Below are 12,324 nucleotides of genomic sequence, written 5' to 3' on the forward strand. Positions count from 1 at the left end.
CTATTTCACAGTAACAGAAATTTTGACCAGGGGTGCCCAAACTTTTGCATGCCACTGTGTACATAAAACTTGCTTATACACATACATAGCTTAAATACTCTAGTAGGGTCAATACAGTGCTGTAATGTGCTATGTTCAATGTTCTATGTTCCTTGGACCATCTGGGATCCGACCGTGAACCATGTTTAACTCAGACTCACATCTGACAATTTGCCAATTGAAGCAATTTACATAAAAAAACACTTTACAGCTGCTTTCATGTCCCTTTGAGAATTCCTCAAAGCTCTCTTGCTGCCAACAAGATACCTTTGAAGTGTGATAGAGGGGAGATGGAGCCAATTTGCGCACAGCAAGCTCCCACATGAGGCGAGGCGGTAAAGATCCTGATGGTGCAGTGACAATTATCAGCCCTGGATCACCAGAGTAAACTCCTCTGCCATGGTTTATGACTGTGACCAGGGGGTCTTTCTCAGTCCATCACGGGTAAAGCCCTACCTGCCTCTGAGCACATCTACATGGAGCCCTGTTGTGAGAGAGCAGCATCCATCATCAAAGATCCCCACCATTCAAGCCACGTTCTCTTCTCACAGCTGACATCAGGAAGGAGGTACAGGAGCCTCAGGACCCACACCACCAGGGTCGGGACCAGTTATTACCTCTTAAACCATCGGGCTCCTGAACCAGAGGAGGTAACTTCACTCACCCATCACTGAACTGTTCCCACTAACAATGCACTAACTTTCAATGACTCTTCATCTGTGTACTCGATGTCTATTACTTATTTATTGTTACTATTTTCTTTTCTTCTCGTTTTGTATTTGCACAGTAGGTTGTTGAGTGCAGTCCTTCATTGATTTTATACTTCATGAATTTATTGTAAATGCCTGCAAAAAGGTGAATCTCAGGGTTGTATACGGTGACATATGCAGACTTTGACAATAAACTTACTTTGAACCTTGAATTTAAGGGAGTGGAAGGAGCCTCATCTGAATGACAAGACCCCAAGAGCTCAGCAGTCCCTCAGTATGGGTAATTGGTTTTATTACTGTCACACGGACAAAGATGCAATGAAATTCCAGACATATGTACATATAGACGTGTACCTCAAGGTAGTACAGAACACTGAATCGAGTGTCACAGTTACAGAGAGAGTGCAATGTAGGCAGACAAGTCGAGTGCAAGGACCATAATGAGGGAGATTGGGAGATCATAAATTCATGATAAATATCCTCCCTATCTGTGACATTTACCGGGGATGTTGTAGACGAAGGGCCCAAGCATTGTTAGAGATCCCTACTACCCATCCCACAATAAGACCATAAGACATAGGAGCAGAATTGGGCCATTTGGCCCATCGGGTATGCTCTGCCATTTCATCATGGCTGATCCATTTTCCCTCTCAGCCCCAATCTTCTGCCTTCTGCCCATTTCCTTTCATAGCCTGGCCAATCAAGAGTCTATCAACCTCCACATTAAATGTATCCAATGACTTGGCCCCCATGGCCGTCTGTGGCAACAAATTCCACAGATTCACCACGCTCTACCTAAAGAAGTTCTTCCTCATCTCCGTTCTCTTTGACCCACTACCATGCAAGATATTAAGATATTCCCTATTTGTGACATTTACCAGGAGCGTTGTATAGGAAGGGTGCAGAAACATCGTTGGGGGTCCCTATCACCCATCCCACAATCTCTTTGACCCACTACCATCAGGAGGGAGGTACAGGAACATCAGGACTGGGACTGCCAGACTTGGTAACAGCTTCTTCCCTCAGGCTGTGAGACTAATGAATACCCTACCACCACTAATGTCCCATCACTAGGACAGTGAGCTGTTTACCTGTGCTACTCAATTCACATGCATTTTCAATTATATTTTATTAACTTATTCATGGTAATATTTTGGCTTATGTGCTCTGTGTGATATATATTTTGTCAGTGCACCGTGGCCCAGAGGAATATTTTGGTTGTACAGTCAGATGAGAATAAAGTTGAACTTGAATTTGAGATGCAAGGACATGCATATAGAAAAGTGTCAGTAACATCATGGAGGTTTGTAGTCTGTTTGTCCCATTCCCACCAGGGAGGAGGCTACATAACCTCCACACCATGACCACTGTTCTTGAGTCTGGTGGTCCTGGCATGGATGTTTGTAGCCTCCTCCCTGTTGGGTGTAGGGAAAACAGTCCATGAGTAGGGTGAGTGGGATCCTTCATGATGTTACTGGCCCTTTTCTGCCACCTTTCTCTACATATGTCCTTGAAGACGGGTGGCCGGTGCCAGTAATGTGTTGGGCAGTTTTGACTACTCGTAGTAGAACCTTCCATTTCCCAATAAAGAAGATGCTATTCCACAGCTCTCATCCCGATGTAAAACCAACAAAAAACCTATCCAGTAATATCACCCCACCTCCCCAAGGTAAAGATATTTCCTGAAGACAGAATTATTGCATGCAACCATTCATCTCAAAAAAAACCCTTTAAGGCCACATTCCATCACAAGCCGAGTGTGAACAGTATGGGTTCGAGAGAAAGGAGAGGGGATTAGGGGGTCCAAGGGAATGAATCTGGTCCTTGCTCAACAACAGTTATTTTCCCCAAGAAGTAAGGCTGATCAATACCTCCACCTACAGTGGTGTTAGAAAGTTTGTGAACTGTAGAATTCTCTCTATTTCTGCATAAGTATTACCTAAAATGTGATCAGATCTTCACGCACGTACTAAAACTAGATAAAGAGAACCTAATTAAATAAGTAACACAAAAACATTCTACTTGTTGATTTATTTATTGACAAAATTATTCAATATTACGTGTATTTCTTGGAAAATGTATGTGAACCTTTGCTTTCAGTAACTGATGTGACCTCTTTATACAGCAATAACTTCAACCAAACATTTCCGTTAACAGTTGATCAGTCCTGCACATCGGCTTGGAGGAATTTTAGGCCATTTCTCCTTACAAAACTGTTTCAACTTGGTGGGCTTCCTTGCATGAACTGCTTACTGCAGGTCCTTCCCTAACATTTCTATAGGATTAAGGTCAGGACCTTGACTCAACCATTCCAAAAAAATTGTCTTCTTTTTAAACCTTTCTGTTGTTGATTTACTCTTATGTTTTGGATCATTGTCTTGTTGTAGTACCGAACTTCTACTAAGCTTCAAATGACGGAACACTACCCTGACATTCTCCTGTAAAGTGTCTTGATAAAATTTTGAATTGATTTTCCCTTAACAATTGCAAGCTGTCCAGGCCCTGAGGCAGCAAAGCAGCCCAAGCCGTGATGCTCCTTCCACCATGATGTACAGTTGGGATGAGGTTTTGGTGTTGCTGTGCAGTGCTCTTTTCCCCTCCAAACATAGTGGTGTGCATTTCTGGCAAAAAGTTCAACTTTTGTCTCATCTGTCCACAGAGCATTGTCCCAGAAGCATTGTTGAACATCCAGGTGGTCTTTTGCAAACTTGAGACGTGCAGCAATATTTTTTTGGAGAGCAGAGGTTTCCTCCGTGGTGTCCTTCCATGAACACCATTCCTGTTCAGTGTTTTTCTTCTAGTGGACACATGAACAGAGACTTTAGCAAGTACTGGAGAATTCTGCAGGTCTTTTGCTGTTACCTTTGGGCTCTTTTTCACCTCCTTCAACATTGCACATTGTACTCTTGGTGTGATCTTTGCAGGACGCCCACTCCAAGGGAGAAGTTTCCTCCATTGTGGACAACTTCTCTTCCTGCGGACTTGGTGAACCCTCAGGTCTTTAGAAATGCTTTTGTAACTTTTTCCAGCTTCATGCATCTCTGCAATTCTTCTTCTAAGGTCCTCTGAAAGTTGTTTCGATTGAGGCATGGTGCACATCAATAGACTCTGTGAGTAACCTGACTTTGTGTGTCTTTTTTATTGGGCAGGGCACCTCTCCAACCCACACCTCCAATCTCATCTCATTGATTGGAATGCCTGACTCTGAATAGCTTTTGTAGAAGGCATTACCCCAGAGGTTCACATACCTTTTCCAGCAAATACATGTCACATTGGATAATCATTCTCAATAAATAATGAACAGGTATAATGTATTTGTGTTCTTTATTTAATTGAGTTCGCTCTATCTAGTTTTAGGACTAACATGAAGATCTGATCATATTTTAGGTCACATTTATGTAGAAATAGAGAAAATTGTACAGGATTCACAAACTTTCTAGCATTACTATACTACTTCCACCACTACTTTGTTATTCCCTGTCAGTCACCTTATACACAGCGTAGAGTCACCTTAAGGACATAGAATCAATCTATGTGTATAAACAATCTTATATTTATTGTGTTTTTATAATTATTATCTTCTTTTTCTTTTGTATGTATGTGCTGCCTCGGATCTGGAGTAACGATTATTTCATTCTCTTGTGTACACTCGTGTACTGGAAATGACATTAAACAATCTTGAATCTTGAATCTTGCTCAATGGTCTGATCAAAGGGGAAAAGCAGGGAGATTAATGCAAGTAAAAAAAAATAAAATTTAAAGCGAAGCAATTTGGTACACACGATAAATAAACAAATCTTGAAATCTCTCCAGTCAATCAGCAATCCGACTCGGTGTCAAAGTCAACTTTGCAGAAACCCACACAACACACATAAAATGCTGGAGGAACTCAGCAGGCCAGGCAGCACCTATGGAAAAAAGTACAGCCGATGTTCTGGGCCAAGAAACCCACACAGTTTTCATTCTTTTAAAAACGTCATGATGGGAGATGGGAACAGGAGAGAGAAAGGGGAAAAATGTAGACTCCATCTCACATCATGCGCCAATAAGTTTTAATAGGCAGATTTTAATAGGTCTTCAATACATTTCTCTTAACTTCTGGTATTTTCTCCCCCTCCCTCCTCTCTTTTTCCATTCCCCTTTCTGGCTCTCCTCTCACTCCTTCCCTTCCCCTCACCTACCCATCGTCTCCCACACGATCCCCTCTTCCTTCCTTTCTTTTCCAAAGTGTAGTCTCCTGTCAGCTTCCTTCTTCTTCTTCAGCCTTTGTTTCTTCCACCTATCACCTCCCAACTTCTCACTTCATCCCCTCTCCCCACCCACCTGGTCACCTATCACCTCCCAGCTTCTCACTTCATCCCTCTCCCCACCCACCTGCTCACCTATCACCTGCCAGCTTCTCACTTCATCCTCTCTCCCTAGCCACCTGGTCTCACCTATCACCTACCAACTTCTCACTTCATCCCCTCCCCCCACCCACCTGCTCACCTATCACCTCCCAGCTTCTCACTTCATCCCCTCTGCCCACCCACCTGGTCTCACCTATCACCTCCCAGCTTCTCACTTCATCCCCTCTCCCCACCCACCTGGTCTCACCTATCACCTCCCAGCTTCTCACTTCATCCCCTCTCCTCACCCACGTGGTCTCACCTATCACCTCCCAGCTTCTCACTTCATCCCCTCTCCTCACCCACGTGGTCTCACCTATCACCTCCCAGCTTCTCACTTCATCCTCTCTCCCTAGCCACCTGGTCTCACCTATCACCTGCCAGTTTCTCACTTCATCCCCTCTCCCCACCCACCTGCTCACCTATCACCTCCCAGCTTCTCACTTCATCCCCTCTGCCCACCCACCTGCTCACCCATCACCTGCCAGTTTCTCACTTCATCCTCTCTCCCTAGCCACCTGGTCTCACCTATCACCTCCCAGCTTCTCACTTCGTCCCCTCTCCTCACCCACCTGGTCACCTATCACCTCCCAGCTTCTCACTTCATCCCCTCTCCTCACCCACCTGGTCTCACCTATCACCTCCCAGCTTCTCACTTCATCCCCTCTCCTCACCCACCTGGGCACCCATCACCTCCCAACTTCTCACTTCATCCCCTCTCCTCACCCACCTGGTCACTCATCACCTCCCAACTTCTCACTTCATCCCCTCTCTCCACCCACCTGCTCACCTATCACCTCTCAGCTTCTCACTTCATCCCCTCTCCCCACCCACCTGCTCACCTATCACCTGCCAGTTTCTCACTTCATCCCCTCTCCCCACCCACCTGCTCACCTATCACCTCCCAGCTTCTCACTTCATCCCCTCTGCCCACCCACCTGCTCACCCATCACCTGCCAGTTTCTCACTTCATCCCCTCTCCCCACCCACCTGGTCACCTATCACCTCCCAGCTTCTCACTTCATCCTCTCTCCCTAGCCACCTGGTCTCACCTATCACCTGCCAGTTTCTCACTTCATCCCCTCTGCCCACCCACCTGGTCTCACCTATCACCTGCCAGCTTCTCACTTCATCCTCTCTCCCTAACCACCTGGTCTCACCTATCACCTCCCAGCTTCTCACTTCGTCCCCTCTCCTCACCCACCTGGTCACCTATCACCTCCCAGCTTCTCACTTCATCCCCTCTCCTCACCCACCTGGTCTCACCTATCACCTCCCAGCTTCTCACTTCATCCCCTCTCCTCACCCACCTGGGCACCCATCACCTCCCAACTTCTCACTTCATCCCCTCTCCTCACCCACCTGGTCACTCATCACCTCCCAACTTCTCACTTCATCCCCTCTCTCCACCCACCTGCTCACCTATCACCTCTCAGCTTCTCACTTCATCCCCTCTCCCCACCCACCTGCTCACCTATCACCTGCCAGTTTCTCACTTCATCCCCTCTCCCCACCCACCTGCTCACCTATCACCTGCCAGCTTACAGTCCTCCCCCCTCTCCCCACCTTCCCCCTTCCTTTCGAGTCCTGATGAAGTGTCTCGGCCCCAAAGGTCGACCGTTTACTCCCCTCTATAGATGCTGCCTGGCCTGCTGAGTTCCTCCAGCGTTCTGCATGTGTTGCTATATGTGTTCTATATTGACAGCATCTGTAGAATCCCTTGTGTTTATAATATCTAACTTTGGCCCGTTGACCAGGCTGCTTAATCGTGATTGCAACAGAGCAGTTGACAGAAGACTGAGGCCCAGTAATGATCAATACTCACTCCCATGACAATATGATGTGTCAAGGGAGAAAAAATGTCCATTACACAACTGGGCTGAAGAAGATCAGCGATCTCCGATAAGGCGGCTGCGCTGGAGGGGATGGGATGGGAGAGGAGGGGCCTCTACTAGAATATAAGGGAACTTCACTATATTAACCTCCTAACCAACACCACAGTCAGAATATCTAAGAGCTGACAACCTGAGGGAATTTCACCCATGTTGGCCTTCTAACACCCCAGTCGGAATACAGCACAGGACGGGGTGTGGGCAGGGATGGCAGAGAACGGTTCGGATTATCTGTCCAGTTGATAATATTTCAACAATCGACAGATTTCTTGATGTCTGTCACTGTAATCAGAGACAAAATGGGAGAGAGAGAGAGAGAGAGAGAGAGAGAGAGAATGGCAAAGAGAAAGTGTAAGACAGAGACAAAGTAAGAGAAAGAGATACAAAGTGGGGGAGAGAGAGAGTAGGAGAAAGAGATAAAGTGGGAGGAGGAGAGAGAGACACAAGATTGGAAGAGAGAGGCAGTGGGGAAGTTAGAGAAAGACACTGAGTGAGAGAAACAAAGCGAGCGAGAGAGAGAAAGACGTGAGAGAGACAGAAGCATAATGAGAGAGAGAAAAAACATACTGAGAGAGAGAGAAAGACACAATGAGAGAGAGAAACAGGAGAAGGAGATATAAAGTAAGAGCCAGGCAGATCCGGAATACAAAGTGGGAGAGAGCGACATGCAGAAGTGGAAACGTGAGAGCGGGTGAGTGCGTCAGTCCATCGGTGTCAGAAACACAGTACAAACATTTATATATTTTCTCAAAATCAATCCCCACGTAGTTCTCAACACGACTCGCCTCCTTTTCTCCCCCAGTAAACATGAGGGGAAGGTCGAAGAAAACAGCTTCATAGATCAGACCCTGTTTTCGAGCGGCCTTTCATTTGAGAATCCCACGTTTCGCTCCTCGATTGTGTTTGTTCATCTTTCAACGGTGGCACCGAGCACAAATGCCAAACCTACACCTCACATCAAGAAACGAGGACGGGAACTTCATCAAAACTTTTTTTTTCTTCTTTTGAAACAAACGACCGCCGAGCTTCTCTCTCCCACAGCCCGGCAAATGCCGTCCTGCTTCTCAAAAAGTTCCGAACAGATATTTGCTTTAAGGTTCCGAAACAGATAACTTGTTTTAAAACTGCTTGCGGTGTTGCTGCCGCTGCATCACACAATATTGTTAAACCCTGTCAGAAATAACTGCCAGGAGATACTGCGATGCTGGAAAACCCCAGATCAAAATTAAAATACATTTAAATATATATATATATATGCACATCAAAGACACAAAGGCAGTGTACGAACATATAAGAGCGTAAAGTTCCTGCACAAGCGATCGATAACTGAAGGGAACAACTGTTTCAAACAATCTCTCTGAATTCAGCGCACAAAGACGACACAATACAAAGAAAGTGGTCAAACGAGCCTTAATACTTACAGTTTTGCCATTACAGAGATACATCAAGGAATTATTCCCAACCCCAGGTACTGGGTACGCACAGTACATGATTGCACAGTTTTGATAACGCCTCGAGTCAGAATTTAGTAATTCCCTCGGATAAAAGTGGACTGGGAGAAGAGATTAAGCAAAACACTGACTCGCCTTCCTCGGTCTAATTCCAAGTCTACAAGATCCCTTTTACCACATGGCCCTCGTCTAGAGCCACATGCTGATGAGGAGCGAGCCATTCCTCTCCCAGTTAAAGGGGAGGGCGTGTTATTTGGCAAAAGATCAAGGAATGAGATGGACTGAACCAGCGAGGGAGCTGTGAACTCCGCGGAGGCGATCAATTCTTAAAGGGAAACAAAAGTCAAGGAGGAATCTGTGTGTCATTCAGCACCCGAATGCAACTGGTGTTCTGGAGTGTTTTCGGGAGGGAGAGGAGCAGAGAGCGCGACACAGAGCACAGGATCGGAAAAATCTGCAGCGAGTTGTAAACTCTGCCGGCTCCATCATGGGAACTCGCCTCCCCAGCATCGGGGACACCTTCAAAAAGGCGATGCTTCGAGAAGCGACATCCGTCATTGAGGAACCCCCATCACCCAGGGCAAGTCCTCTTCTCATTGCCACCATCAGGGAGGAGGTACAGGAGCCTGAAGACACACAGTCAATGTCTCAGGAACAGCTTCTCCCCCTCCGCCGTCAGATTTCTGAATGGACACCTCCTCAGTATTTGCCCTCTCTTTTAGCGCTAGTTTTATTTAATATATATTTATTACTGTAATTTATAGTTTAGTATAATGCATTGCAATGTACTGCTGCCGCAAAACAACAAATTTTACAGCATTTGCGGGCAACGTTAAACTTGATTGTGCTTCTGACTGAAGAAGAGATTCTTCAGATGAGCCAGGTCACACACTCACACAAAACGCAGGAGCAACTCAGGAGGACAGGCGACGCCCCCGTGCTGCCGTTCTGCAGGAGCTCACAGCGGCTGCTTTCAGCGAGATGTGCAGTTGAACATAGCGGATTGAACGCCGCTCATATGCCCAAAGCAGGCAGCCCTAACTTCAAGCATTACCACGGCCAGAAAACCTCAGGGAAAATGGTTCTCCGAGCACCCCCCTCCCGGGGAATGTTTCACTTCCACGCCATCCAGAATTCAGGATGGCAATGGGAGTCTCAGGTCTCTCCTCCGGCATTACCACTCTCCCAACTACCCTGCCCTATTCATTTTGATTCCTATCCCCACTCCCGTTCCGACAGGTCAGTCCACGGCCTCCTCTTCTGCCACGATGAGGCCACTCTCAGGTTGGAGGAACAACCGCTCGTATTCTGTCCGGGTAGCCTCCAACCTGATGGCATGAACATCGATTTCTCCTTCTGGTAATTTATCGCCTCCCCTTTCCCCCTTCTTCCATTCCCCACGCTGATCTTTCACCTCTCCTCCTCACCTGCCTATCACCTCCCCCTGGTGCCCCTCCTCCTTCCCTTTCTCCTATGGTCCACTCTCCTCTCCTTCCTCTCCAGCCCTTTACCTTTCCCACTCACCTGGCTTCACCTATCACTTTTTCAGCCAGTTCCCCCCACCCCCGGGCCTTTTTATTCCGGTGTCTTTCCCCTTCCTTTCCAGTCTCAGCCCGAAACATGGACAATTTATTCATTTCTGCCTGACCTGTACAGTCCCTCCAGCATTCTGTGTGATAACGCTCTGGACTACCGGCGTCAGCAGAATCTCTTCTGTTTATATCCTGCCCTAAGCATTCCCTACCCTGGCCCTGGGACCTCAGGACCACACTGGCAGCAAGGTATATCCCCAGTCCAGATAGAACAGAGAGGGAGCTGAGTGTTTAAGGACATTCCCTCCAAAGGATAGTAGCAGCAGGTATCTCCAAGCCAGCGCTTCTTGATCATCAGGAGGGGTGAGGGTTGAAAGGTTACCAGTATAGGGGGAAAGAAGCATGGTAGTGTAGCAGTTCGTGCAACACTTTAAATCAAGATCGGGGTTCGATTCCCGCTGCTGTCTCTCTCACATGGGTTTCCTCCATATGCTGCGGTTTCCTCCCACGTCGCAAAGGATGTACGGGTTAGGGTTGGTACGTTGTGGGCACGTTATGTTGGCGCCGGAAGCCTGGCGACACTTGTGGGCTGCCCCCAGCACATACCTCGCCAACCTGATTGGATGCAAAATGAGGCATTTTGTTGTATGATTCAATGTGCATGTGGCAAACAAAGCTAATCTTCAGATTACAGCCACATTGGCCATTAATTTATTGAAGGGTAGAACAGACTCTCTACTCCTGAATTCAGGGTCCAAATCAGAATCAGGTTTATTATCACTGGCAAATGTCAAGACATTTAATGTTTTGGGGCAGCAGTACAGAGCAAAACAATAAAACAAACTACAGATTCCAATAATAACAACACACATCAAAGTTGCTGGTGAACGCAGCAGGCCAGGCAGCATCTGTAGGAAGAGGTATAGTCGACGTTTCAGGCCGAGACCCTTCATCAGGACTAACTGAAGGAAGAGTGAGTAAGGGATTTGAAAGTTGGAGGGGGAGGGGGAGATCCAAAATGATAGGAGAAGACAGGAGGGGAAGGGATAGAGCCAAGAGCCTCCTCCTAGAGATGCTGCCTGGCCTGCTGCGTTCACCAGCAACTTTGATGTGTGTTGCTTGAATTTCCAGCATCTGCAGAATTCCTGTAGATTGCAATAATATATGTGTTACAATAAGAATAGATAATAAAATAGTGCAAACAGCGAGCAAAATAGTGAGGTAGTAAACTCACTACTTGATCGTTTCAGAAATATGATAGCGAAGAGGAAGAAGCTGTTTCTAACACTCTAAGTGTGTGTCATCAAAGTTCAAAAATTTATTATCAAAGTGCATATATGTCACCATATACAACCCCGAGATTCATTGTCTTGCTGGTGTACTCAATAAATCCAGTAACTATAATAGAATCAATGAAAGGCGGTATCTACAGGGCACAGAACCAGTGTGCAAAAGACAGCAAACTTTGCAAATACAAAGAGAAAGAAAAAAATAATAAATAAACAATAAATACTGAGAACATGAGGTGAAGAGTCCTTGAAAGTGAGCCCATAGTTTGTGAGAATATTTCAGAGAAGGGGTGAGCGAAGTTGTCTCCTGGTAGCAATGAGCAGTCCTGGGTGGTGAGAGTCCTTGATGATGGATACAACCTTTTTCAGGCTTTGCCCTTTGAAGATGTCCTCGTTTCTCGGGAGCTAGTACCCATATTCTGACTCTGATCCCACATATTAGAATTCTTTCTTTTCGGCATTCCGCATGAGCCATGCCAGGTTTTACATCCAACCTCAGTTTAACTTTTCGGCGGAAAGGTGGTTTTCCCAATTGTGTGACCACCCCCCCCCCATCCCGTCCTGCCCCTGACCAGCACCCCGAATCTCATCTCCACCCGCCACAACTTGAAGCACGGATCAGCAAAGCACCCCACCCCGCACGCTTTCCATTCTGCGGTAACTGTGAATGAGGGAACGTTGCAAAACCGGAGACAGAGCCGCAGCCAGTGGAATGGGCTGGGTTGGTGTTCCTTCATCGTTGCGACACGAGTGACAAGGCTCTCGAAGGCGTTAGGGGTTCGCACTTGTTTCCCTGCTGTGGTTTTCTCGTCTCACACTCACTGCGCTAACGAGGAGTGACAACGACCAGAGCTGAAAATTGGTTTAACCAAAACTGACCGAACAACAGAGCTGCTTAACAGGCTGTTACTGCAGATTAGGTGCGTGCGTGCGTGCGTGTGTGTGTGTGTGTGTGTGTGTGTGTGTGTGTGTGTCTGTCTGTCTGTCTATCAGTGTGTTCATGTGCACGTGTTAATGTGTGTG

At 46.7% G+C, this 12,324-nt stretch overlaps 1 protein-coding gene across 2 annotated transcripts in view; it reads right to left on the minus strand.

The window, feature by feature from the left end:
* Nucleotides 1–8,635, minus strand: part of LOC140212485 (transcription factor 12-like) — a 169,484-nt gene extending 160,849 nt beyond the window's left edge. For both annotated transcript variants that reach the window (XM_072283361.1, XM_072283352.1), the window contains exon 1: nt 8,451–8,635. In XM_072283361.1, coding sequence (XP_072139462.1) covers nt 8,451–8,519 — 69 coding nt within the window. In that variant the 5' untranslated portion in view covers nt 8,520–8,635. The remainder of the gene's footprint in view (nt 1–8,450) is intronic.
* Nucleotides 8,636–12,324: the final 3,689 nt, after the last annotated feature.

This window comes from Mobula birostris, chromosome 2 (assembly GCF_030028105.1).
Source record: "Mobula birostris isolate sMobBir1 chromosome 2, sMobBir1.hap1, whole genome shotgun sequence".
Lineage (NCBI taxonomy): Eukaryota > Metazoa > Chordata > Chondrichthyes > Myliobatiformes > Myliobatidae > Mobula > Mobula birostris.